Consider the following 27,979-nt stretch of genomic DNA (forward strand, 5'->3'; position numbering starts at 1 on the left):
CTTCGTCTTCGGCGGCTTCGCACTGCGGGCCAACTCGCTTGGTCACCTTGAGCAGATCAAAAGTTACGCCCCTGGCCATCAGGTCAGAATTGGAAGCCTAAACTACACGGCTGACATCCGCGGGGACTTGATCTTCGACGGATTCGAGCCACAGCCAAGCGTGCCGCACTGTCTCGATGGGCATGATATAGCTCTGCCGCCGAACAGCGCCTTGGAGGCCGCACACGCATCGGTTCCGACCATTGATTCGGAGCCCACTGCGCCAATCGAGGATCAGCGGTTGGACGCTGCCTCAGGGGCTGCGATCTCAGAGGCGATCGAGCCGAACTCTAGCCCCGCACTCTGCATAGCCCGTGACTCCGAGGAGCCGGATTCCTCTCCGAACTCCGAGCCCCCCGCGCCCCCGCCAATCGAATCCGATTAGGCGCCGATAATGGAGTTCACCGCCGCGGACATCTTTCAGCACTCGCCCTTCGGCGACATCCTGAATTCTCTAAAGTCTCTCTCTTTATCAGGAGAGCCCTGGCCGGACTATGTCAGCAAGGTTGGGATACGGACGATGAAGAAATTCAAAACCCACCCACCACCCACTTCGTAGCCACTGTCGATGACTTAACTGACATGCTTGACTTCGACTCCGAAGACATCGATGGCATGGACGACGATGCAGGAGACGAACAAGAACCAACACCTGTAGGGCGTTGGAAGGCCACCTCGTCATATGACATATATATGGTGGACACTCCAAAGGATGGAGATGGCGATGGAACAGCGGTGGACGATACCTCTAAGAAACAGCCCAAGCGCCGGCGTCAGCGGCGCCGCTCTAAATCCCGCCAAAGCAAAAACGGTGATTCCGGCACGGGAGATAATACTACTCCGGATAGCGCTGAAGAACACCCCCTGCAGCAAAATTCGGCACAGGAGGACAGAGAAGCCAGCCCTCACGAGAGGGCGGTGGACCAAGAGGTTGAGGACGATAATTATACGCCTCCCTCCGAAGACGAGGCAAGCCTCGACGACGACGAGTTCGTCGTGCCAGAAGATCTTGCCGAATAAGAGCATTTTAAACGCAGGCTCATGGCCACGGCAAGCAGCCTCAAGAAAAAGCGGCAACAACTTAGAGCTGATCAGGATTTGCTAACTGACAGATGGACTGAAGTCCTTGCGGCCGAAGAGTATGAACTCGAACGCCCCTCCAAGAGTTACCCAAAGCGCAGGCTGCTACCCCGACTAGAGGAGGAAGCACCTACATCACCAGCACATGACATGGCCGACCGGCCACCTCGTGGCCGCGACAGAGAGGCCTCTTGGCCCTCCACTCAAGCCATGCCCCGGCACCGCGTCAAGCATACTATGGCACGGGAAAATGTGCCCGACCTGCGCGACATCCTGGAGGACAAGGCAAGGCAAACAAGATCGAACTACGGATCACGCAGGCGCCCCACGGCACATGACGGTGATCGTCACTCCGGACGCAATGAATCCGGCCGGGCTGAACTCAACAGACAAAGCTCCTTCGAGCTGCGTCGTGATATAGCCCAATACAGAGGCGCCGCACACCCACTATGCTTCACAGATGAAGTAATGGATCATAAAATCCCTGAGGGCTTCAAACCCGTAAACATCGAATCGTACGATGGCACAACAGATCCTGCGGTATGGATCGAGGATTATCTCCTTCATATCCACATGGCCCGCGGCGATGATCTACATGCCATCAAATACCTCCCACTCAAACTTAAGGGACCGGCCCGGCATTGGCTTAACAGCTTGCCAGCAAACTCAATTGGTTCTTGGGAGAACCTGGAAGCCGCATTCCTTGACAACTTCCAGGGCACTTATGTGCGACCACCGGACGCCGATGACCTAAGCCACATAATTCAGCAGCCAGAAGAATCGGCCAGGCAATTCTGGACACGGTTCCTAACAAAGAAAAACCAGATAGTCGACTGTCCGGACGTAGAGGCCTTAGCGGCCTTCAAGCATAATATCCGTGACGAGTGGCTGGCCCGGCACCTGGGACAGGAAAAGCCGAAATCTATGGCAGCCCTCACGACACTCATGACCCGCTTTTGCACGGGAGAAGACAGCTGGCTAGCTCGCAGTAACAACTTAACCAAGAACACTGGTAATTCGAATACCAAGGACAAAAGTGACAGGTCGCGTCGGAACAAACAAAAGCGCCGCGTTAACAGCGACAGCAACGAGGATACGGCAGTTAATGCCGGATTCCGAGGCTACAAATCCGGTCAACGGAAACAGCCATTCAAAAGAAAAACTCAGGGCCCGTCCAGTTTGGACTGAATACTCGATCGCTTGTGCTTGATACATGGCACCCCCGAAAAGCCATCCAATCACACCAACAGGGATTGTTGGGTGTTCAAGCAGGCAGGCAAGTTAAGAGCCGAAAACAAAGACAAGGGGCTGCATAGCGACGACGAGGAGGAGCCCAGGCCGCCGAACAACAGCGGACAGAAGGGATTTCCCCCACAAGTGCGGATGGTGAACATGATATACGCAACCCACATCCCCAAGAGGGAGCGGAAGCGTGCGTTACGGGACGTATATGCGATGGAGTCGGTCGCCCCAAAGTTCAACCCATGGTCCTCCTGCCCGATCACCTTTGATCGAAGGGACCACCCCACTAGCATCCGTCACGGCGGCTTCGCCGCATTGGTTCTAGACCCAATTATTGACGGATTTCATCTCACAAGAGTCCTCATGGACGGCGGCAGCAGCCTGAACCTGCTTTACCAGGATACAGTGCGAAAGATGGGCATAGATCCCTCGAGGATCAAGCCCACCAAAACGACCTTTAAAGGCATCATACCAGGTGTAGAAGCCAACTGTACAGGCTCAGTTACACTGGAAGTGGTCTTAGGATCTCCGGATAACTTCCGAAGTGGGGAGTTAATCTTCGACATAGTCCCGTTCCGTAGTGGCTATCACGCACTGCTCGGGCGAGCCGCATTCGCAAAATTCAACGCGGTACCGCACTATGCATACCTCAAGCTCAAGATGCCAGGCCCTAGAGGAGTAATCACGGTCAATGGGAACACTGAACGCTCCCTCCGAACGGAGGAGCACACGGCAGCGCTCGCAGTAGAAGTACAAAGCAGCCTCTCTAGGCAGTTCTCCAGTTCGGCCTTCAAAAAGCCGGACACTGTCAAGCGCGCCCAGAGTACCCTACAACAAGACCGCCTGGCACGTTCCGAGCTAGCATAGCAATGCGGCCCCAACCCTAGCCCTCGCGATATAGCGAAACCAGCGCTTCGCGTACATAACTACGCTCTTGAAATACCATGGGCACAGGGGAAGGGGCACTATCACGGCACGCCCAAAATACGGCTTAAACCGCACCAGGGGCTGCCGGATACCTTGTTTTTTTCTCTTACTCTCAGGACTCCATACTTCGGACAACCCGTTTGGAAATTCAACTGCCGCACAAACGATGCAAGATCCAGGGAAGCAGACAAGCCACGCCGGATTATGGAACTCCCAGGTGGTCTCTATTGCGAGCAGTATTCCTGTTTTTAATACAATTCCGCAGCCTGCCCCTGGCCAGGACATGTTAAATAGTCCAATTTATTTTGCTTATCACACTATTTGTATCGTTCCGCTTTCATAGCAGCCTTTCTATAAACAATGCATAGCTTTTGTCTATTTCTTGCATTACCCTCTTTTTATATATATGTTTATTAATAACATGCTGCACCCGTACACTGTGGTATGACAAAATACGCCAGGGGCTTCAGTACCCATCAATATGGCGTGAGAAGTCCGTCCACTTTCACAAGTGCGGCACCCCGAACTTATAGCACTATATGCATCGGCTCCGAATCATGATTTGGGTCAATAGTTGGGTTTGCCCGGCTCCTATGTTTTGGTGCCTTACGTTCCGCTATATCGGCTAAGGTAGCACTAGGAGAACCACTGCGATTGTGCCCCAGTTGAGCTGGGCCGAGCACCTCAGTGGAGAAAGCTAAAACTGACTGTCATGATGAGGCGAGAGACCGGTCGCTGTTCGAGAGGTTTTTTGAGTCCTTAAAGGCTTATGCCGCTTCGAGCGAGGAACCGGCTTTGTCCGGCCGAGGCGTGGATAGCGCCCCGAACTCGGTCTTCCGAATACTAGGGGCTTCGCCGAAATTTAAAATTATAGAGTTCTATGGCTAAGTGAGAGTGTTCAAGCATTATAGTCCGATTGCCTTGTTCGTTGTGCTGACCGCCTCCCTCGATGGACCCAATCATGGGAAGAAGAGCGCTCAGGTTTATCCCGAACACCCCAACACTAGTGGCATGGGGGCAGAAGCCGACGACTGGCCATCTCTCAATTTTTTGATAAACGGCCGCACAGAAAGTAATATTTTAAATTCAAGCATTGCTTAGCGCATATGAACAAGTTTTCAGCGCACAGGATAACACGAGCGAGTTCATTCAAAAATTACATCCTTGGTACATTCATCCGCCACAAGGCGGGCACCAGCAAGAACATCCTTGTAATAGTTCTCGGGCTTGCGATGCTCCTTCCCCGGCGGCGGCCCGTCCTTCACAAGCTTCTCACCGTCCAGCTTACCCCAGTGCACCTTTGCACGGGCAAGGGCCCTACGGGCACCTTCGATGCAGACGGAGCGCTTGATGACCTCGAGCCTTGGACAAGCCTCCACCAGCCGTCGCACCAGTCCGAAGTAGCTCCCAGGCAGGGCCTCTCCAGGCCACAGCCGAACTATGAAGCCCTTCAAGGCCTGTTCGGCCGCCCTGTGGAGCTCAACCAGCTGCTTCAGCTGGTCGCTCAAGGGCACAGGGTGTCCGGCCTCAGCGTACTGAGACCAGAACACCTTCTCCGTCGAGCTGCCTTCCTCGGCTCGGTAGAATGCGGCGGCATCGGATACGCTGCGGGGAAGATCTGCGAATGCCCCTGGAGAGCTCCGGATTCGGGTAAGTAACAAGTAGTTTACTTTTATATGTCTGCTTTGCATATAGAATGCCTTACCCGCCGCTATCTTTTTCACCGCATCCAATTCCTGGAGGGCCTTCTGGGCTTCGGCCTTGGCAGATTTGGCAGTTTTAAGGGCCGCAGCAAGCTTGGACGCTCGCGTCTTCGAGTCGAGCTCCAAACTCTCATGTTTTTGCATGAGAACCTGAAGCTCTTGCCGCACCTCGCCGACCTGCGCCTCAAATTTCTCCCGCTCGGCGCGCTCCATGGCCGCTTTCTTCTCGGCCTCGGACAGCGCCCGCTTGAGGGTCGCCACCTCAGTTGTGGCCCCTACAATAAGCAGTATACTCCTGTCATTTTTTGCAATTGCGCCTTCCTATAGGCATTTTTTCTATAAGGTATCTCTTACCTTCTTTCTCCTCGAGCTGCCGTTTGGCAAGGCCGAGCTCTTGCTCGGTCTGCTCGAGGCCCTGCTTCAGGGCATCCACCTCCGCAGTCAGTGCGGTGGTGGCCAGCAACGAAGCCTGCATACGTATATTGACTCCTTTTTAGTTAGACTCCTGCGATATTTAATAGATCCTCTATTCGGCTTTTCTTTCCGAACGCCAAACAGAGCATCAGGGGCTACTGTCTATACGGTAATATTTTTACATATTTTTACTTACCTCGAAGCCTGTTAGAAGGCTAGCACAAGCTTCATTCAGTCTGCTTTTGGCGGACCGAACCTTCTGGACCACCGTACTCATGATGGCACGGTGCTCCTCGTCGATAGAGGCGCCCTTAAGCTCCTCCAGCAGATTGTCCGGCGCTTCCGTTTGGACGGAGGACGCCGGCTCAGTAGGCTTGCTCCTCTTGGCAGGAGTTCGCCTACCGCAGTCCGGAACCGTTGATGATTCCGGCGCAGTGTCCGGCTTAAAGCCGGACTTGGAGCCCAGGGGGGTCTTGTCCCCTTCACTCCTGGAGTCCGGGAGGTTGCCTCGCGGCTCCTCCTGGACCACCTCCTCTCGCCCCGGAGCTTGTCGCGACGCCACTTCGGCGTCATCCGCAGCATAGGGGGAAGCAGCGGGCGGAACTGAATTCACGTCCGATGAATCCAGAGAGCCGCTCGACGACTCGTCGAGCCCGTCCTTGGGCGGACTGCATGATTATATCCGACATTAGGGAAAGCTGTGCAACAAAAGGAATATCACGAGTTACTCTGGTATCCGAACACTTACGATCTCGCCGGACGCTTGGCCCTGTCCGGCCATTCCTCTTCGTCCTCGTCGGCGTCGGGGACGTAGTCCGGCGGAGGGGTTTTCCTCTTCTTGGACCCCTCAGCTTCCCCTACTAGGGCGGCCTTCCTCTTCTCTCCTCCCCCCGCTGGAGGGGGAGAGGTTTCTTCTTCCTCCTCCTCGTTTTCATGGGAGGAGTGCGTCTCGGACTCGTCGGACGACGAGTCCGACACCACCATATGCCAGGAACTCTTTCGAGTCCCCGTGGCCTTCTTCTTCTTGGCCTTCTTCTCCGGCACCACATAAGGTGCCGGAACCAGCAGCTTCTCTAGGAGAGCAGGGGCTGGGTCTTCGGGCAAGGGAGTCGGACAGTTAATCTGTCCGGACTTCTCCCGCCAATCCTGTCAAAGGTGAGGGAGTTTAGATCCCGCATAGAGTCAAACTATGAAAAAAATTAACATCCTGTAAAGGATGGAAATATCTTACCTCGCCAGCAGGACGCTGCGAGCTGAATTCGCGGTCTTCGGAGGCGGATGTGGGAGCCTCGGCGCCTTTGGTTAGCCCCCTCCAGACATCTTCGTACGTCGTGTCGAAGAGCCTGCTCAGAGTGCGGTGCTGCGCCGGGTTGAACTCCCACAAATTGAAGTCCCGTTCTTGACACGGAAGGATCCGGCGGACGAGCATGACCTGGATTACGTTGACAAGCTTGAGCTGCTTGTTCACCAGGGATTGGATGCATTTTTGCAGTCCGGTCAACTCTTCTTCGTCGCCCCACGACAAGCTCGTCTCCTTCCAGGACGTGAGCCGCGTAGGGGGTCTGGATCGGAATTCAGGGGCTGCGATCCACTTCGGATCGCGTGGCTCGCTGATGTAAAACCACCCTGACTGCCACCCCTTCAAGGTCTACATAAAGGAGCCCTCGAGCCATAGGACGTTGGCAATTTTGCCCGCCATGGCACCTCCGCACTCCGCCTGGTTGCCGCGCACCACCTTTGGCTTGACGTTGAAGGTCTTGAGCTAGAGGCCAAAATGGGGGCGAATGCAGAGGAAAGCCTCGCACACGACGATAAACGCCGAGATATTGAGGATGAAATTCGGGGCTAGATCGTGGAAATCTAGGCCATAGTAGAACATGAGCCCGCGGACAAATGGGTGGAGAGGAAAACCTAGTCCGCGGAGGAAGTGGGGAAGAAATACTACCCTCTCATGGGGCCTTGGGGTGGGGAGAAGCTGCCCCTCCTCGGGAAGCCGGTGCGCGATGTCTTTGGACAAGTATCTGGCCTTCCTTAACCTTTTGACATGGCCCTCTGTGACGGAGGAGACCATCCACTTGCCTCCCGCTCCGGACATTGTTGGAGAGGGTTGAGGTAGGAAGTGCGGGCTTGGGCGCTGGAGCTCAGGTGCGCAGAAGATGGATAGGCAAAGGAGGAAGAAGGCGTAGGTAAAAAGGTGGATCCTTATCCCCTTATATGGGCGGATGCGACTATGCGTCCCCACCAGCCTAGTAAAACTCGCTTGCCTCCCAAGCGCCGTGATAAGTGGCGCGGTTGGGTTACCCACGTCCATATTAACAAGAATCTCGTAAACAAAGGGGACACGATCTCTGCTTTGACAAGATGCGCCAAGGAAACCGCCTCACAAAACACGCTGAGGTGGAGAAGTGAAAACGATTCGAGTGAAGGCTTGGCCATAGTGTGATGTCACGCTGCAGAATACGTCAGCAGATTAGATTTGTGTTAATATTATTCTCTCTATGGCAATACGTGGAAGCTTATTTTGCAGAGCCGGACACTACTCTTGGTGTTTACAAACTTTTCTGAAGAATTTGGAGGAGGAACCCGCCTTGCAATGCCGAAGACAATTTGTGCGCCGGACTCGTCGTCATTGAAGCCTGGTTCAGGGGCTACTGAGGGAGTCCTGGATTAGGGGGTGTTCGGGTAGCCGGACTATACCTTCAGCCGAACTCCAGGACTATGAAGATACAAGATTGAAGATTCCGTCCCGTGTCCGGAGGGGACTTTCCTTGGCGTGGAAGGCAAGCTTGGCGATGCGGATATTCAAGATCTTCTACCATTGTAACCGACTTTGTGTAACCCTAACCCTCTCCGGTGTCTATATAAACCGGAGGGTTTTAGTCCGTAGGACAACTTCATCATACAACAATCATACCATAGGCTAGCTTCTAGGGTTTAGCCTCCTTGATCTCGTGGTAGATCTACTCTTGTACTACCCATATCATCAATATTAATCAAGCAGGACGTAGGGTTTTACCTCCATCAAGAGGGCCCGAACCTGGGTAAAACATTGTGTCCCTTGTCTCCTGTTACCATCCGGCCTAGATGCACAGTTCAGGACCCCCTACCCGAGATCCGCCGGTTTTGACACCGACAACGACGACCTCGGCCACGCCCCCTTCCGCCTCATCTCACTTTGGGCTTAGCCCCCGCATCGTTAGAAGGAGGAGGGAGGCGTTGTCAAGCAGAAGTTCTCGTCGCCACTGGAGCAACACCAGATCCCCGACCTCTCGCCATTATAAGCAGAGGCTATGGTAAGAATGGGAGGAGCAGGAGGTGCGGGAAAGCGTCTCGCCCCGCATCCCCTTTTATAGGCGGGCGAGGGAAGGGGCTGGGTTTTTCCATGGAGGTTGCCGCCCCGTTCGACCAATCTGACTCCTCATCACCATTAACGGCTCAAAGAATCAAGGTTGACCCTCTGATCCAATCCACGACACATGGCTTTCTGCCATGGCACCCATTCTCGTACCCTCCGCATCCGCCACCAACCCTGCGCAATGCATGCAGTACACGTGGCACAAGTGCTTGGAGCGGGATGAATCGTGGGATGGCAGTTACTGCCCCGTGAACGTGGGACGTGGGTACTCCGCAAGGCGTGGCCCATTATCTGCCCCACTACAATTGGTGTTACGCGACACGCGGGAGAATCGAAAACTGACTCGGGCTTAGGTTAATGAAGAAGCAAAGAAGATCTCAAAAGGGCCAAGCCACCACTACGCCCCTGCCTGTGCACTGGTTAGGGCCTATGCCGACGACACCCATTGGCGCGTTCGGGCCAGGCCTGGGGGCTTCTGTCGGTGCAACAAACCCTAGGTCCATTGCCCAGACTGGGCACCGGCCTAAGGATAAGTTTACAGCACCCAAGATCAGACCAAGCACTAAGGATTAGCCCTTTGAAGAATCAAAGTGCAGATCAAGAAGACCAAGTCGAGCCAGAGAAGCAAGATATCACTAAGGCGACCCTGGCGAGGTCGGGGTTACCCCGGAAGCAAGCCTCCATACCGTCCCAGCAGGCCCGGCGGGGCTTGCGGAGGTGAACTACCCCACCACACCACCTCATAGCAATGCACGTCACCGATCGGTGCGGTGTTAAGCCCCCAAGTGACTAAGTGGCTGCTTCCTGCCACATGGCAGCCACTTCCTACAGGAAACACCTCCAAATGACACCCGTCCTGAGACATGTCAAGCAAGCAGGCGTGAAGATGGCAAAACAGCCTGGCAAGGCCTACCGGGCACGTTGTGATGTGACACTGAGCGGCGCATTTAATGCGCTCTGTCCGCCTGCGAAGTTAGGTATGATAGCACTGTTTGCTATCTAATCAGTGTGTAAAAAGACTGATTTGCCGCTGTGGTGACCCCTTTATCTATAAAAGGAGGCCCATGGCAACCGTAGAGAGGATTCAGACCCTCGCATATTCATACGCGTGTAGCACTCTTGCCCCGAGGCAAACCCTGCCGGGCAAGAGCGCTACGTTCCCCACCATCAATCCACCAAAGCAGGAGTAGGGTTTTACGCCTCACGGCGGCCTGAACCTGGGTAAAACTGCCCATGTGATCTCCATTGCGCTGCATTACGCTTCTCCGCGCTTTGTGCAACGTGCCCATTCCCCCTCCCCGCCGAACCAAAAGGGGGTCATGGCCCCATAGGTGGTCATGGTTTCCCACGACATAGGTGAACTGTTCAAACGTTGTCGGTTCTTGGTGTTCACGCACAAATTTTTTACCCTTGTATTCAAACCCTTGGGCGTAGATGTTGTTATCATGCTCATCCTCCACGATCATGTTGTGCATGATCAAACAAGCAGTCATCACCTCCCAAAACTTCTCGGTGGTCCATATCAGTGCAGGGCGTCGAATGGTAGCCCTTCAAGATTGAAGCACACCAAAAGCACGCTCCACGTCCTTCCTAGTACTCACTTGTGCTTGGGCAAATCATTATTTCTTTTCTCCTTCCGGATTGGATATTGTGTTCACAAGAGTTGACCACTGAGGATAAATAACATCAGCTAGGTAGTATTCCTTGTTGTACAGGTGGCCATTGATATCAAAGTTGACCTCTGAATAGTGGCCTTCTGCAAGCCTTGCGGACTCTGGAGAACACTAAAGCATGATGATGTCTGAGAACCATCCATGCCGAAGAAAGAGTGCCATATCCAAAGATCTCGTGAAGCGACCGCTTCAAGTATGATAGTGCAACCTTTCACATGCCCTTGTACTACCCTTGCCAAGCTAATGCACAGTTCTACCACTTCCAGTGCATACAATCTATGCTGCCAAGCATTCCTGGAAAGCCTCTATCTGCATTGATCGCCAACAACCAAGATGTATCAACGACATTTGGATCTCTCAGGTACTCAGGCCAAACACTGCCACCACGACCCTGCGAACCTATACACTAATACGCAACATGTGGACTCACTCATGCGGACGTACTTATCCAGAAGATCACCAGGAATTCTGTATGCAAGCATACGAATAGCCGTTGTGCATTTCTGATAAGAGGAGAAGCCAACCTTACCAAGGGCATCCTCTTTGCACTCAAAGTAATTATCATATGCTACCACTCCCTCCTGTATACGACTGAACACATGCCTCGCCATCCGGAAACGGTGCCGGAAATGATGGGGTTTGAAGAGAGGGGAACTCTCAAAGTAATCAGCATAGAGTAGGGAATGACCTCTCTCTCTCTCTCTATTGTGGTTCAATGCTGGAGCATGGCCCGGGATTGATCCCCTGAACCTAGGCAGCTGCCTAGCAATGTGTTCATTGACAACCAATGCAGGAACCACAAGCTACTTGTCATCCAACAACGAGTCATCCGATGAACAAATGAAGTTTTACAAAAATACTTGTCCCCGCTATCCATGGTACCTCGCAAGAAAAGTGTCGAACACCTTGGGGGTCGTGGTTGGGACGCGGCTAGTGAAGAGCACCTCGGCCTCCTCGTATAGGCAGCCGACGTGTAGTAGAGGAGATGAGTGCGGGAGGCGGGCCTGTAGCGCTAGGGGGTGGTGTTGGGACCGATGGGCATCGCCGGTGGCTGTGGTTTCCGTAGTATCGGAGGCGGCGAAGAAAGCCCACAAACGCCGGCAAGAACTCCTCTGAAAATGGGCGAGGGTAGGGATTGTGTCGAGCTGCGAGGCTGTTGGATGGCCGGCCTAGACAGCGACGGAGCGGCCGGGCGGCGATGGCTATGGCGGGGGGTAGGGAGAGGTGCAAGACGCGTAAGGAAGGGGGAAAGGGGGTATATTCCTCCGACGGGCGGGCCGGGGGAGGACAAAAAGAGCGCTTGTGTGCATCCGCGCCCTGTCCGTTTCGATGCAAACGTGACCCAAGTTTGGGCCGGAAATGGGTCGAAGGCGGACGAAAAACGGATGCCAATCCATTTGAGGGGGTGCGTTGGGCCGCGATTTGTGTCCGTTTAGCCCCAAACAGACGCGACCGGACCAGATGTGGTGGCCGTCGGAGTTAGCCTAACTACCTTCCATGCACTGGCACAGCCACGTTGTGACCGAATGGGCCGTGGCCCACCCAACTTTTGAGAAAAATTATAGAAATTCACCTAGGCCCAGCCCATGAATACACAACGCTACAAGGCAACAACCAAGATTTAGCATCAAATTCAGCCCGGCCCGCACAGTCTTCTGTTTGTAGCTCCACGCTGCTTCCAGGGATCTCCTATTCAGTGATGTAGGCGCCGGGTCGCGCCCCTGGCGCTCGCAAGGACAGGAAGTAGGCCGGCCCAGCAACGTGCTATAAAGCAAAAGACAAAGAAAAATGCCAGGTTAAATTCGGAAAGACATGGAACTTGAACTGCTGACGCCCCAGTAGAAGCCCACACGAGTTAACCACTGGACCATGTTTAGTTTGTTGATTACTTGTGGAAAACTAAGCACTTTGACATTCATCCAGTACAAACATTAAACATATAGTACTAGTATTACGTACCCACTATAAATTATTTGACTAAAGAAAACATAAATATGAAAAAGCATTCACATGAACCATGAAATGAAAAGAAAACTTCACAAAAATGGAAAATGAAAAGAGTTCATCGAATTTGAATTTTTTTAATCCAATTTGAAAAAAAGATCATTGAATGAAAAAGTTCACCAAATTTGAGAAAGAGTTCATTGAATTTGAAAGCAAATCATCCAATTTGAAAAAAAAGTTCTTCAATTTTGAAAAAAGTTCATCGATTTTGAAAAGAGTTCACAGATTTTGTAAAAAAGTTCATCGAATTTCAGATAAAGTTCATCAAAATAAAAAAAATCATCAAACTTGAAAAAATTTCATTGAAATTGAAAAAAAGTTCATTGATTTTTTATAAAAAAAGGTCAACGAATTTTAAATGTTCATTAAATTTGAGAAAAGTTCATCGAATTTGAAAATAAGTTCTTGGATTTTTGAGAAAAGTTCATCAAATGTTAAAAAATGTTCACAAAGTTTGAAAAAGTTCAACAATTTGGATAAAAGTTCATAATTTTTTTTAAAACGTTCTTTGATTATTAAGAAAAAATTCATCAATTTACAATCAAGCATTTCAAAAAAAGAAATAAATAGAAAAGGAAAAATGGACAGAAAGACAGAAAAAAAAGAGATCCGAATTGGGGAAGAAATAAAGTATGGAAGCGGTTTCCATTGATAAGTTCGCGATGGCCCTAGTGGTTAGCTCAGTGCGCTGAGAGCGCAGAGGTCTAGAGATTGATTCTCTGGCTCGCACCAATTTTGCACTTCAAAACGGATAAAAACAAACGCTAAATGGGCTGAGCCCAGCTAAGGCGCCTGCAGGCGCCGGTTTGCAGAAACAGAAGAAACTGACGCCTGCAGCTCTAAGGGCATGTACAATGGTTGATAAGACAGTTTTATCTTAAGTTTTACATGTAATTTAGAGATGACAAAAAAATATGTCTACAATGGGTTATATCTTAGTCTTATCTTCAATAACTAGCAATTCCTTAAAACATGGTGAGACAAATTGTGCTAAGAGATCATCTCTTGTCTTATCTTAAATAAGAGAAGACAAACCTTTTCTTATGAATTCTCTCTCCTCCATCTCATTATTTATCCTATGTGGCACTCATAAGATAGCATCATTGTATATGCCCTAAATAGGATCCCTCCTAAATAGGATTCCCCCTGCTTCCATGCAGGCACTGAAAATGAAGTTCCACTTCTAGCTTCTACTAGGGCATGACGGGCATCTGCACCCACTTAAAAAAAATGCATTTTAAGTATGTTTTAAAATAAAAAAAATTAAAAGAAAATTCTATGCATACATGTTCACAAATGTGTGTGCGCAGCATAAAATTTTACGAAAAAATATCTTATTGTTTTGTCTCCGCAAAAAAGATAAATTTCAGTGCTTCTAGATAGCGTTTTAGGACACATTTTTTTTTGCCTTTTTTGCACAGGCTACAAAAAAATTATTTTTCCGTGAAACTTTATGCACACACATATAACATGAATACGTATCCATGCCGCCTTTTTTGGAGTTTTTTCTAATTTTAAAAATATGTTTTTCAAAGTGGGTTCATATATACCCGGATTCATCCATGCACTTCCCTTTCTACTAATTCCTTGTTTATGTGGATTCGGCTTTACCAGGATGTGAAATGAGTGTTTTGCCGCAGGGACGATGATTGATCGGGAGATACCACACGGTGGACAGTAATATCATATTCCCATACATATATAGATTACGGTTGCCCTCTCTTTCACTCCAAAACAGATCAACAACACTTGAAGAAAAAAGAAGTCTCTGGACTGATTATAGAGGAGCATCATCGCGTGTGGAAGAGAATGTCGCCCTTGCGCCACCCGTTCACAAGGGAGACGGTTTAAGGTTTTTGTCCACTACCAGGAGCTTTCCTCGCCCCGAATCATTCCCTTCTCCCACAAGCCCTCTGTCTCCCTCCTCCTCCTTCCTCGCTAACCATCTCCAACCCTGCCCAGCCCAGCCCAGCCCATTCTCTCGCTACCCCTTGCATATATATGCACCCACCAACACATAGCTAGGCATCCCTCCAAATAAACCTCGTGTTTTTCCTGCCTTTTGCCCATTAACAGCCCCTGTTAATCACTTGCCCAAACCAGCGCGCTCCGATCCTTATCCCCTCGCTCGATCGCCGTCACCATCAGCTCATCGTCGTCCTTAGCTCCTCGTCGGGGCTGGATCGACGGTTATAAATAGAGCGACCCGCAGGCGGTGGAATTGAGGCACGTGCATGCATATTGCAGCCCGGCCAGCATGCAGCTCCGCCTCTCCTCGCCGGCGGGGGCGCCCTTCCGCCACGGTGAACCCCGGCTGCTGCCGCGTGCTCTCGCCAAAGGTGATGGATGTCCCTTCCTGCCATGCTTCTCGCTTGCCGCCGGCGCTGGTTTCTTCTCTGTTTCTTCAAACGGAACGCTGGTTTAATTTCTTCTGCTATACGATGTTTTCTTTGTGTGCGTGTACAGCCATTAAAATTTGGAAATCGGAAAATCCTTCGCTGGCTTACTACTGATCACTCCTCACCGTCATATACATGATCCATCAAGATTTTTTTATTCTAGCTTCGTCCCCGCCATTAATTCTACGGGTGCAGCGTATATACGCATGTACAGACGGGTCAGAACCACTGCATGCTCAACGTACGGATTAATTTTCGCCCAATTCTGCTAGTACTCTTTTCTACGGATTCGCCAGTCTCTTCTTCTCCGGTAAGATCGACCTCGCAATTTTTTCGTGCGCGCCAGCACATGCAGCTCCGATCCACCTCTCACCTTCTGTGGCACGAGTTCTTGTCTGTCACTCGCCGGCAGATTTTGATGGCTTCTGCAGTGCAGTTCGCTGCCTGCAGCTGACAGCCCTTTCTCCCTGTTCACGTACGTGCTTGAAACGAAGCTGGCAAACGAGTTCTTCGTGATTATTATCTTCAATTTTTTCTTTTTCGCGAGGTTACGTGTGTATATCTACACATTTTTGTAGCCTGTGCCTTTTCTTTCCGTTTTCTTTTGGGATGATGTATACTTGTGTTGAGAAAAGATTGGATTGGGTCTGATCACTTTGGCTTTGAACAATCAGGTCCATGCCGTTTGCGCGGCAAAGGAGATGCCGGCGGCACGCGCGTCGCTCGACGGACCAGCAGCGTATCCAGTACTCCTACCAAAGGTACGTATCATTGCCCTGACTTGGGCTGGGGCCCGGTAATCTTGTGTCTTATCTCTCGCTTTGCTTTATGCCCGCCGCTCTTCTCCATCGCTCCATGCATCCATCGCTTTTACCCTTACTACTACTGTCCTTTTTTGCTTAGCGTTACCATCTAGGAGTATCTATATACAGCTAGGAGCTAACACCGCAAGCGTCTTATACGTTACTATACTTGGGCAGCACAAGCGTCGTAGCATATGCCAATTACTTACTACTCCCGTTTTCGTGTCTTGTTTCCCTATCTGTCATATATCATACAAATATGCCAGCCTACGCACTCCACGAAATAGGCAGTTAATGATGTTTTCTTTTTCTTTTTTCTTTCTTCATCTCATTATGTTCCTTTTTATTGCCATACTCACACATTACCACACGTGCTCGTATTAGTTCATCCAAGGGCCTCCGGTGTCTGTCAACGAAAAGGGCCTCCCGTGAGTTCATACGTGCGTCTTATACCAGCCGTGGAGCAAAATGTTTTTTTTCCTAATCTAAGGCCTCTAAAAAGAACCAGCAAATATGCTTTTTTATGTGTGTGTGTGTGTGTGGGGGGGGGGGGGGGGGGGGGGGGGTAAACACACTTTTTTTTTCTTTTCTAACCTCTCTCAAGTACTTAACAGACACTCAAGTTACTGGATGAGACACAAACAAATGCTCCGTCAGGATTCAAAAGATACCGACAAAGTACAAAGAGAACACGAGAAAAAGCCCTACTAGAGAGTGGGGGGGGGGGGGGGGGTCGGTGAGAGAAGAACAAATTGTCCGTTAAGTCAATACGAGGAATTCTTTTTTTACAAAACTACACATAGTGTCATTTATCGCCAAGATTCGAAAGACACCGACAAACTACAGGAAAACACGAGAAAAGTGCCAACTAGAGGGGGGGGGGGGGTGAGACAAGAACAAGTTATCTTTTAAGTGAATCTAAGGGTCTCCTTTTTTACAAGACGACTTGTAGTGACATTTATCTCCAAGATTTGAAAGATACCGACAAAAGTACAAAGGAAACGCGAGAAAAAAATACCTACTAGAAGGTGGGGGGGGGGGGGGGAGCAGTGAGACCGTAACAAATTATCCGTTAAGTGAATCTAAGGATTTCTTTTTACAAAACAACATATCGTGTCATTTATGACCAAGATTTGAAATATACAGACAAAGTATACAAAGAAAACACGACAAATATACCTACTAGAGGGGGTGGGTCGGCGAGACAAGAACAAATTATCTGTTAAGTGAATCCAAGGATTTCTTTTTACGAAACGAAATATAGTGTCACTTATCACCAAGATTCGAAAGATATAGACAAACTATACAAAGAAAACACAAGAAATATACCTACTAGAGGGAGGGGGTCGGCGAGACAAGAACAAATTATCCATTAAGTGAATCTAAAATTTAGTTTTTGACAAAACGACATATAGTGTCATTTATCGCAAGATTTGAAAGATACCGACAAATTACAAAGAAAACATGAGAAAAATACATAGTAGAAAGGGAAAGCGGGGTCAGCGAGACAAGAACAATTATCTCGTCAAGTGAATCTAAGAATTTTCTTTTTAACAAAATGGCATATCGTGTCAATTATCGCCAATGGGAGTTCAAAATATATTGACAAAGTACAAAGAAAACACGAGAAAATTATGTAGTAGTGTCGGGGGTGAGACAAGAATAAATTAACCGTCAAGCGAATCTTACTATTTCTATTTTTAGCAAAATGACATATTGTGCCAATTATCGGCAAGAGGAGTTTGGAAGATAGCGACAAATACCAAGAGGGCAGGGACAAGAACAAATGTTCTGTCAACGACTCTAGTTTTTTTTACACAAACAATGCAACATGCCATTTTCACCAAGAGGAGATGGAAAGATACCAACAGACTAGACAGAAACACAAAAGAATATATACAAGTGAGAAGGAAAGGGGGGAGGGGGTGGCAGCCACCTAAGCTTAGGTGCTCCCACGCGAGCTCGGCCATTTGATCTCAGCCAACGGTCACTTGAGGTGCTATAGAAAATTTGCAAAAAGAACCTCTAAGAGTCCCTTAATTATGCGTAAGCCCGAGTGCTCCATAGATAACCACCTGATCAAGATCCAACGGTGGAGCTCGCATGGGAGCACCTGAGCTTAAGTGCTCCCGGAGCACCAGATATTTAGCCGTGAGGGGGGTAGGGTTGAGAACTTTTAGCGCACAACACACTAATTAGTAGATGAGACAGCGTCAACGGCTACATGGTTTTCGGTCTCGTGAAGAAAAGGAATCGAAACCTGTATGAAAAATCCACAGTTGAACAAAGAATGTAGCACCCCCGCAAAAAAAAAGAACAAAAAATGTAGCTTTTCCCCTGCAAAAACAGAAAAACAAAGGATGTAGCTTTCTCATCAGATCCAAAAGCATGCAACTACAGGGGAAAAAAATGCTTCTGTAGTTTAAAGTCAATACGATGATAGAAAGATCCTCGACGTACTGTTATTCTTGTTACCGTCAATACTATATCTAGCTAGGTGAAGCTCACCCATTAATTCAATTAAGCTCACGCTATCTTAGTACAACGTAGGATCGATGCATGCTTTCCTGGCGCCGAACTTGGTCTCTAAGTAAGTACGGGCCCGGCGTTCTTTTGAGCCGAATATCCGGCCGGTCTACCAATTTGGTTACGGAATAATATGATCAGAGATTCGACTGAGACTGGCACGTGAAAGTTAGGAAGGATTAGATCGGATAGTAGAGGGTGTGCTTATGCAAAGTTCATATGCCCACAAAAAGAGACGTGATCAGGAAAGGTTTCGTTTGATTTCTTTGGATAAGGTGCCTTTAGCTAGCACACAACTCCATGCTCCCAGTGACAGAAATCAGTGAGGCTCTGTGGCAAAAACGATGGAATTCCCTGCCTTTCTTATCAGTTGAAAGTCGATATGAGCTTGCGGCCGCCCATGTTACTTCTGCCAACTTTGCGTGCAATTCCTTGTTGGTCACGTCAAACTGGGCCTGGAGCTGAAGCTTTGATACTCCTATTATTATAAGACAAAGTCATGCAGCGGGTGACATTTTGACCATTATTAAGCCAACTCTAACCGGTCCCTTGAAAAGTAAAGGAATATAAATATTAGTGGAGTGTATTTACTTCATTAAATTTTGACCGGACCTAGCTGATCCTCTGTATATAACGGAATAAACTTAAAATTTGGCTCATACATTTTGTCGAACAGTTGCTACGCACCTCCGCAGCCAGTGACAACCATGGTAACCACGCCGGCAGCAAGCAGCAGAGGCACGCAATTGGAAGGAGCAGCAGCAGCATAAGCATGCACCGGCGGCGGCGAGCAGCAGCAGCACGGCGGCGGAGCAGCGGCGAGCAGGAGCAGTAGTAACACGCAACGGTGGCGGAGCAGCGGCGAGCAACAGTAGTAGCAGCACGCACTGGCGCTGGCGGTGGAGCAGCGGCGAGCAGTAGCAGCACGCACCGACCATGAACAGTGGCAGCACGCACCGACGATGGAGCAGTGGCAAGCAGCAGTAGCAGCACGCACCGGCGGCGGAGCAGCGGCGAGCAGTAGTAGCACGCACCGGCGGCGAACAGTAGCAGCACGCACTGGCGACGGAGCAGCGGCGAGCAGTAGCAGCACGCAACGGGGAGAAGCAGCGGTGAGCAACACACATCGGCAACAAGCAGTATCAACACGCACCGGCGGCGGCGGCGAGCAGCAGCAGCAACAGCAACAGCACACACTGGCGGCGGCGACCAACACACGCAACAGCGACGCGCAATAGTAGCATTTAGTGATCGTACCAGTAGTAGTACGGGCAAGGGTCACCGACGAGGCCCGAGGTCACCAGCAAGGCCATACGAGCTTCACGTAAGTCACCGGCCGGCCACGAGAAGGCCTTCACGCGAAGAAAGCTTTTATTCGGCCACCAAAAGAAAGAGTAAATATAGAGAAACTTTCAAGAAGAGGAGTAAAATTTTACTCCCTTACGACTGATAAAGGATCAGCTAGGTACCGGTTAGAGGAGTAAAACCGTATTTTTACTTCTCTAATTGGTTATAAAGGATCGGTTAAAGATGTCCTTATACCTTAAGACAGTTCTTGGTGTGCACATATGGCTCTGTACAAATATTTGATTATCACTTTTGATATGTCCTAAGCTTATGTTCTAAGCTGGTTACTACTGATATATTCGTTTGACCGTCAACTAATTTAGAACGAAGGAAATACTAAAATACACAACCTTGTAATTGTAATCATTCTGGCATTCATTCGTTTGTTTCGACGTAGTACCTGCAGGGCTGCAAGCGAAACCTGCCGGAAATGACATCCAGATTCTAGAACGGCCCGAGGAAGAGGAAGCACGCGACCTGGACGGGCACCGTGTGATTCCTGGGACAGAGCTCGAGCAGCCGCTGATCGACCGGGTGAAGGCCATGCTCGGGTCGATGGGCGACGGCAAGATCAGCGTGTCGGCGTACGACACGGCCTGGGTGGCCCTGGTGCCGAGGCTCGACGGCGGAGACGGGGCCCAGTTCCCCGCCGCCCTCCGGTGGATCCTCGGGAACCAGCTGCCCGACGGCTCCTGGGGCGACGCGGCCCTCTTCTCCGCCTACGACCGGATCACCAACACCCTCGCGTGCGTCGTGGCTCTCACCAAATGGTCGCTCGGCCCCGAAAACTGCACGAGAGGTACGCATGCATGCACACTGAACCAGGCATGAGTTTGGTGAAACTGAACGTGCGTTTTGTTCACTCGATCAGGGCTGAGTTTTCTGGAGGACAACATGTGGAGGCTGGCCGAGGAAGACTCGGAGTCGATGCCCATCGGCTTCGAGATCGCCTTCCCTTCTCTCCTGGAGGCGGCCAGGAGCCTGGACGTGGTGTTCCCGTATGACCACCATGCTCTGCAGCGCATATATGCCAACAGAGAAGTGAAGCTCAAAAAGTACATATCCTCCTAGACAAGTGCAGCATCTTTGCCTTCAATTTCTTTCCATGTCGATGGAGAGGCTAACATTTCTGTAACTACATTGCTGATTACTTTGATCCGAAGGATTCCGATGGAGATGATGCACAGCATTCCGACGACGATCCTGCACTCCCTTGAAGGGATGCCCGGGGTGGACTGGCGCAAGATCCTCAGGCTCCAGTCCAGTGACGGGTCCTTCCTGTTTTCTCCGGCGGCTACAGCCTCTGCCCTCATGCAGACCGGTGACGCAAAATGCTTCGAGTATATAGACAGGATCGTGAAGAAGTTCGACGGAGGGGGTAAGAGATCAATTAATGAAACCCGTCCCATGCAGTACAACACTGACGTTGGACTGGAGTACATTATTCGTCTTGGCTGACCATGCATTTTTCAGTTCCCAATGTTTACCCGGTCGATCTCTTCGAGCACATCTGGGTCGTCGATCGGCTGGAGCGCCTTGGGATCTCGCGCTACTTCAAGCAAGAAATCAAACAGTGCTTGGACTATGTCCACAGGTTTGGTTCCTCCTTCATATATAGCTGTGTTTTGCTGAACATCGGTGTGCTGACCTTAAACTTCTTCTCGCTCCATGACCAAAGCTTCTTCTAACCTCTTTACTCATATATGCTGTAGGCACTGGACTGAGGAGGGGATATGCTGGGCGAGGAACTCTGCCGTGGTAGACGTGGACGACACAGCCATGGCGTTCCGGCTGCTGCGGCTGCACCGATACAACGTCTCCCCAAGTACGTACGACCCATGGTTCTCCCTCTTCTGAATCAAAATACTGGTGTTGTCATGTTGTGCATATCTCCCGAGTGTAAGTTTTTTACGTCGCGTGACAAACAAAACAAAACCGATGCCGATCCGCAGGCGTGTTCGAGAACTTTGAGAAGGATGGGGAGTTCTTCTGTTTCGTGGGGCAATCAACACAGGCGGTCACTGGGATGTACAACCTGAACAGGGCCTCTCAGGTAAGATTTCCCGGAGAGGACGTGCTGCAGCGTGCTGGCAGATTCTCCTATGAGTTCCTTAGACAAAGGGAGGCCCGGGGCACGATCCGGGACAAATGGATCATTTCAAAGGATCTACCAGGCGAGGTAATTAAACACCTCCATCCTTTTTCTTTTTGACCCGGTGACCGTATATTTTCATTTAAAAAAAAGTATGGACATGCAAGTGAAAAAAAGGAAACAAAGTGTCACTCAACCTATGCCCGTTTTATGAAACATATTGTACAATTAGTTCAGAAACTGGATTTGTTTTTTTTTTGCAAGGAGAAACTAGATTTGGTTTGACTGTGTGCATCTTAACTATGCAGAGGCCAGGTGTAATATCTAAACCCTTAATAAAAAAAATAAGATAAAAGATCCATCCATTGAGGTGGGTCGGAGCTTGTCTAAAGATTTTATCATTCCTTACAGACCAGGTGCTACAGCAACTCATAATAATAATATCCGATGCTATCTCATTGTTAATGGCTTGAATCCTGAAGCATATTCATCAAAGCTTGAGACTCCATCCTACTAATCAATCGCTTTAGACAGAATGGGAAGTAACGTATTCCCTCCGTCCTTAAAAAAATGTACTTTCAACTTTATTGGAAAGTCAAAAAAAAATATGTTTGGCCGTATTTATACAATAACAGATCAACATTTGCGTCATCAAATTAGTAGCATTAGATTCGTGATAAGATATATTTTTGTTATATACCTATTTGGTTTCACAAGCATTGATATATTTTTGCACAAACTCGGTTAAACTTTGAGATAGTTTGACCCTCCAACAAAATTAAAAGTATACTCTTTTAAGGACGGGGGGAGTAACTCTCAACAACTAGAGAGGGATTGCAGTTGATATTACAATATAAGTATTTTAGAAACCGAAACAAAATAACCATATATGGATATGTACAATAACGTAAATAACTCTGTATGTGATCATAGGTACAATATGCACTGGACTTTCCTTGGTATGCAAGCTTGCCGCGTGTAGAAGCAAGAGTCTACCTAGATCAATATGGCGGTGATGATGATGTCTGGATTGGGAAGACACTCTACAGGTAAAACAAAAATGGTTTACGACGGTGCACCAATCAATTTTAAACAATTTTAGTTTGTTCGTTGCACAACAAAGGCAATGTAGAACTGACTTACCAATATGTGATAAACTGAATGGCTTTCGCAGGATGCCACTTGTGAACAACAACACCTATCTCGAGCTGGCAAAGCGTGATTTCAATCGCTGCCAAATCCAACATCAGCTTGAGTGGCATGGCCTACAAAAGTATGCATCAATCTTACATAATACTCAGTATTTTGTTAATGGGTGTGTCTAGAGTACATCTAGATGTGCGCTAGTTATTGCACATCTAAGTGAGTGAATCAAGCATAAAGAGGAAAAAAAAAGAAAAAGAAATTATCCACACGAATCTCGACGTAAGATCAATGATATAGGACTTAGATGTGCAATACTTATGCCACATCTAGATGTGCTTTAGCAAGACTATTTATTAATTATATCACATTTTCCTGCATGAGAACTTATATTTCCATGCACGTAGGTGGTTTACAGAGAATGGCCTCGAGGCTTTTGGGGTGGCTCCAAGAGATGTATTGAGAGCTTATTTTCTAGCTGCCGCTTGCATTTTTGAACCAAGTCGTGCCACAGAGCGACTTGCATGGGCCAGAGCATCAGTGATGGCCAACATTATTTCTAAATATCTTCGTAGCGATTTGTCGGGTAATAAAATGGTGGAACGGTTTATGCATGGTGGCCTCTATGAAGGAAATAATGATATATCATGGTAAGTACATTAAACGAGCATCCCTATATACAGTCTAAATCATCACGTCATATGGTAAATATTTGCATGCTTAATTGGACCACTTTTGACTAATCCTAGTAATTTGGTATATGATTTCCACCAGTGAACAATTAAGATACATATGTGTAATACATTTTTATTTTGTACCCCCTCCGTCCCAAAATTCTTGTCTTAAATTTATCTAAATACGGATGTATCAAGTCAAGTTTTAGTATTAGATACATCCATATCTAGACAAATTTAAGACAAGAAGTTTGGGACGGAGGGGGTAAACTTAAGATCCCCATATTTGAATAATAATTCTTTTTTACTTGATAAAATGTCACACAATATCTTTAAGCACAACCATGTAGTAATTCGTCACTGTACTATTAGAAAAACATAGTCTTTCGTTATAGACTCTTTTCATTTTAAATATGCTTCGTATGACACAACTTGTGCATCTAGGCTTAAAGGAGATGCAAAAGTGGAAATTCTTGTGGGCGCACTTGAGAAACTTATTGATTTATTGGCACAAACAGCGCTACATGTTGGTGAAGAACCCATGCACAACAACAATTTGTTACGTTGTGTTGTAAGTTAAATGAGCAATTGCGCATGTCTGGGAGTTATTAAATGCAATGGTCTCTCTTAGATAAAAATTCTAATATATATCTTTGAACTTCTAGTGGGTCGAATGGATGATGCAAGAGATAAATAGAGATGATGGCACAAACAATATGAGCGTTATTGAAGCAGGGTCATGCATGGTTCATGACAAACAAACATCTTTGCTTCTAGTTAAAATTATCGAGATTTGTGCTGGACGAATTGGTGAAGCATCATCTATGGTAAATAGCAAGGACAATACTTGGTTTATTCAACTTGCATCCTCTATCTGTGACAGTCTTCACCACAGGATGTTACTTTCACAGGTAACTTTTATGCTTAATTTTCTTGACATTTTTGTGGTTAACCATGTGATACATTGGTGATTGTATTTTTCTTTTCATTTGTCGGTGCAACGTGTGTTTACTTTTGTTGCTATCTACTACGTACAATATTTGCATGTACACACAAACTACAAAAGGTACTTCCCATTGGAAAAAGAGCCACATATTTTTTCTATATAAGCTACAATTATGTATTAGATGGGCATGTAATATATTTATGATAGCTATTGTAAGTTGGTCCACATATTTCATACCGCATAGCTACAAGTTGCTTTTAATAACTATAATTTTTCAACTTCTACATTTTTAACCATTGTACTAATGATGCAATTTGTAGGACACTGAGGAGAATAAGGCAGTAACAAGTCGCATGGACAAGAAAATTGAGGTGGACATGCAAGAACTTGCCCAAAATATTCTTCAGTCATATGATGATAGAGCAAGTAACAACACGAAGCAAACCTTCTGGAGTGTTGTGAAAAGTTGTTACTATGTTGCTAATTGCCCTTCCTACATATTTGATAGACATGTTTCAAAAGTTATTTTTGAACATGTCTTTTGAAAGAAAAAACTTACAATGATGGGGATGGAAGTGAAATTGTACATACAAAGAAATGTTGTAGGAATGCTGGTGGAATGGCGCGTAAGTGATAGTTCTCCTATTGGAAGTTGGTTGTTAGGTTGATATTTTTTCCAGAACCCGCAAAAGCTTTGCGTGTCTTTTATATTAAGATTGAAGAAGAGTTTTACATTTGCAGGAGGATATTACATGGCTGAAAGGCCTCGCAAGATATCACAAACATCTACTAGTACTCTACATGAATCCCCCTAGGTAGATTTCTTATAAGATTTTGTCCACCACCACCTGCTGGCTTGATGCAATTTTGTCAAAGGTCCTACCACTGCGCTCAAGCCATAGTTTATGCATGCCCATAGCACGCCTCTTGGCAAGGGTGACCATGCCCATATGAAACAACCATTCGCAGATAGTCGAATCCCCTGATGGAGTCAAAGATTGCATAACATCATACCAGACTCGTTGTGAGAAGGGGCACTACACCAATAGGTGATGCATGCTCTCTGGTTCCTGGCAGCAAAGTGGACTAATGGTTGATGCGGCAATCCCCTCTGGGCTAGCCTATCTGTAGTCCAGCAGTTGTTATGCAGTACCGGTCAAACAAACACTTTAGCCTGAAGATACGCATGCGAGGACCACACTTGTTCTAGACTAGGGAATTCCTCAAGCCCTTTAAACAAGGCTTTTTAGGAAAATTGAGATGAGAAATTACCATTAGTTTCAAGCTTCTAGGTGAACTGATCCTCAACCATTTTATTCAATTGAACATGGTTGAGCTTCTCATAAGATACATAATTGTGCAATTGCCGGTAATGAAAATTGACCATGAATTTTGGACCCATTTCCCTCCTCAAGAGTGAGCACCACAGTGTTAGATAGTGCTTTGGGGCACACGAAGGGAAGAAGATCAGGGGCAATATTAACCTGTACCCCCATTAATCAATGCATCTTGCGAGATTACAATTTTCATATCGTTTCGCAAACTAAATTTGTTCTTGGTGTAGTAGAAGATCTCCTTAGGTAGTCTCAACGCGTTGATTTTGAGGTCCTTCCATGGCCGATCCTCCTTAGATCACTCGAGCCAGTACCATCTAGCATGCAAGGCTGCATTCATCAATTTTAAATTAGGCCAGCCGAGCTCGTCTAGGGATTTCGGTCTGCAAACCACCTCCCAAACCACTAGACAATGGCCCCCTTGGCATCATCGCACCTCTCCATAGAAATTCGGATCACGTGTTGGCATACGAAAAAATGGAGTGGACAAGAGGACAAAACTAGTTAAGATGAGTCGATCAGCACGCTTAAGCATCAAAGTTTCCCAGCTGGAAATTGCATGAGCAACACTATCGACCAGCGGCTGAGGATCAACTTTCCACATCCTCCATGGACTAAGGGGAAGCCCTATATATTTGCACAGGAATGTTCGAATCAGGCTTCGCAAAAGGCCAGCAAGGTGTACTTTATCCTGCTCGCACCTGATGGGAATCACCTGGCTCTTATCCATATTAACAAGCATTCCAGAAACTGTTGCAAAATTGAAAAGAAGCTCTCTAGTGGGGACACATTCATGCTACACATGTCTAAGAAAAAGGACCACGTCGTTGGTGAAGAGGGAAATGTGATACCGAATGTCAAGATTGCGCATTGCCCCCAAAACTTGAACTTCTTCCACTTTGCTTCAGATAATATGACTCAGAATGTCCATAACTAGGAACAACATTGGAGATATTGGATCTCCCTGCCTCAAACCTGTAGCATGCAAAAAATAGAATTGCTAGTGCCACCATTTACAACAACTTTTGTGTCGATAGTTCATAAAAGAGTGGCGATCCAAAGCAACCATCTTGGAAAAATCCTAAAACATAGAATCACATTCAGGAAAGGCCATGCAATCGTGTCGAAAAGCACATGCAATGTTAAAGGAAATATGCCCTAGAGGCAATAATAAAGTTGTTATTTATATTTCCTTATATCATGATAAATGTTTATTATTCATGCTAGAATTGTATTAACCGGAAACTTAGTACATGCGTGAATACATAAACAAATAGAGTATCACTAGTTTGCCTCTACTTGACTAGCTCGTTGAATCAATGATGATTATGTTTCCTAACCATAGACATGAGTTGTCATTTGATTAACGAGATCACATCATTAGCACATCATTAGAGAATGATGTGATTGACTTGACCCATCCGTTAGCTTAGCACGATGATCGTTTAGTTTGTTGCTATTGCTTTCTCCATAACTTATACATGTTCCTATGACTATGAGATCATGCAACTCCCGAATACCGGAGGAACACTTTGTATGCTACCAAACGTCACAACGTAGCTGGATGATTATAATGGTGCTCTACAACTGTCTCCAATGGTGTTTGTTGAGTTGGCATAGATCGAGATTAGGATTTGTCACTCCGAGTATCGGAGAGGTATCTCTGGGCCCTCTCGGTAATGCACATCACTATAAGCCTTGCAAGCATTGTGACTAATGAGTTAGTTGCAGGATGATGCATTACGGAACAAGTAAAGAGACTTGCCGGTAACGATATTGAACTAGGTATTGAGAAACCGACGATCGAATCTTGGGCAAGTAACATACCGATGACAAAGGGAACAACGTATGTTGTTATGCGGTTTGACCGATAAAGGTCTTCATAGAATATGTAGGAACCAATATGAGCATCCAGGTTCCGCTATTGGTTATTGACCGGAAGTGAGTCTCGGTCATGTCTACATAGTTCTCGAACCCGTAGGGTCCGCACGCTTAACGTTCGGTGACGATCGATATTATGAGTTTATGTGTTTTGATGAACCGAAGGTTGTTCGGAGTCCTGGATGTGATCACAGGCATGACGAGGAGTCTCGAAATGGTCGAGACATAAAGATCGATATATTGGAAGCCTATGTTTGGACCTCGAATGGTTCCGAGTGGTTCGGGCATTTTTCCGGAGTACCGGGAGGTTACCGGAACCCCCCCGGAAGAAGTTATGGGCCTTATGGGCCATAAGAAGGAAGCACACCAGCCCACAAGGGGCTGGTGCACCCCCCTT

General features: G+C 47.8%; 1 protein-coding gene across 2 annotated transcripts; it reads left to right on the forward strand.

Moving 5' to 3' along the window:
• The first annotated feature begins 14,447 nt into the window (after positions 1-14,447).
• Positions 14,448-25,035, forward strand: LOC125551712 (ent-copalyl diphosphate synthase 1, chloroplastic). 2 transcript variants are annotated; one of them, XM_048715011.2, is made up of 14 exons: positions 14,448-14,776; positions 15,511-15,597; positions 19,910-20,311; positions 20,384-20,567; positions 20,676-20,890; positions 20,986-21,106; positions 21,225-21,337; positions 21,465-21,691; positions 22,538-22,653; positions 22,779-22,877; positions 23,155-23,397; positions 23,866-23,992; positions 24,087-24,332; positions 24,688-25,035. In XM_048715011.2, exons 1-14 carry the CDS (start codon positions 14,695-14,697, stop codon positions 24,910-24,912), a joined length of 2,487 nt encoding a protein of 828 aa, XP_048570968.1. In that variant the 5' UTR covers positions 14,448-14,694; the 3' UTR covers positions 24,913-25,035. The 2 variants fall into 2 exon arrangements, with proteins under 2 accessions (XP_048570968.1, XP_048570974.1); XM_048715017.2 differs by having other exon boundaries at positions 19,919-20,311.
• Positions 25,036-27,979: the final 2,944 nt, after the last annotated feature.

Source organism: Triticum urartu, chromosome 1A, assembly GCF_056163025.1.
Source record: "Triticum urartu cultivar PI428250 chromosome 1A, HENAU_Tu73, whole genome shotgun sequence".
NCBI classification, from domain to species: domain Eukaryota; kingdom Viridiplantae; phylum Streptophyta; class Magnoliopsida; order Poales; family Poaceae; genus Triticum; species Triticum urartu.

What these genes read in the sequence shown, in the direction of transcription:
- LOC125551712 (XM_048715011.2), top strand. Translation starts at nt 14,695, where the DNA reads ATGCAGCTCCGCCTCTCCTCGCCGGCGGGGGCGCCCTTCCGCCACGGT. An exon ending in ATCCAGTACTCCTACCAAAG is followed by an intron (nt 15,598 to 19,909) that starts GTACGTATCATT and finishes GTTTCGACGTAG; the next exon opens with TACCTGCAGGGCTGCAAGCG. An exon ending in CCCCGAAAACTGCACGAGAG is followed by an intron (nt 20,312 to 20,383) that starts GTACGCATGCAT and finishes TCACTCGATCAG; the next exon opens with GGCTGAGTTTTCTGGAGGAC.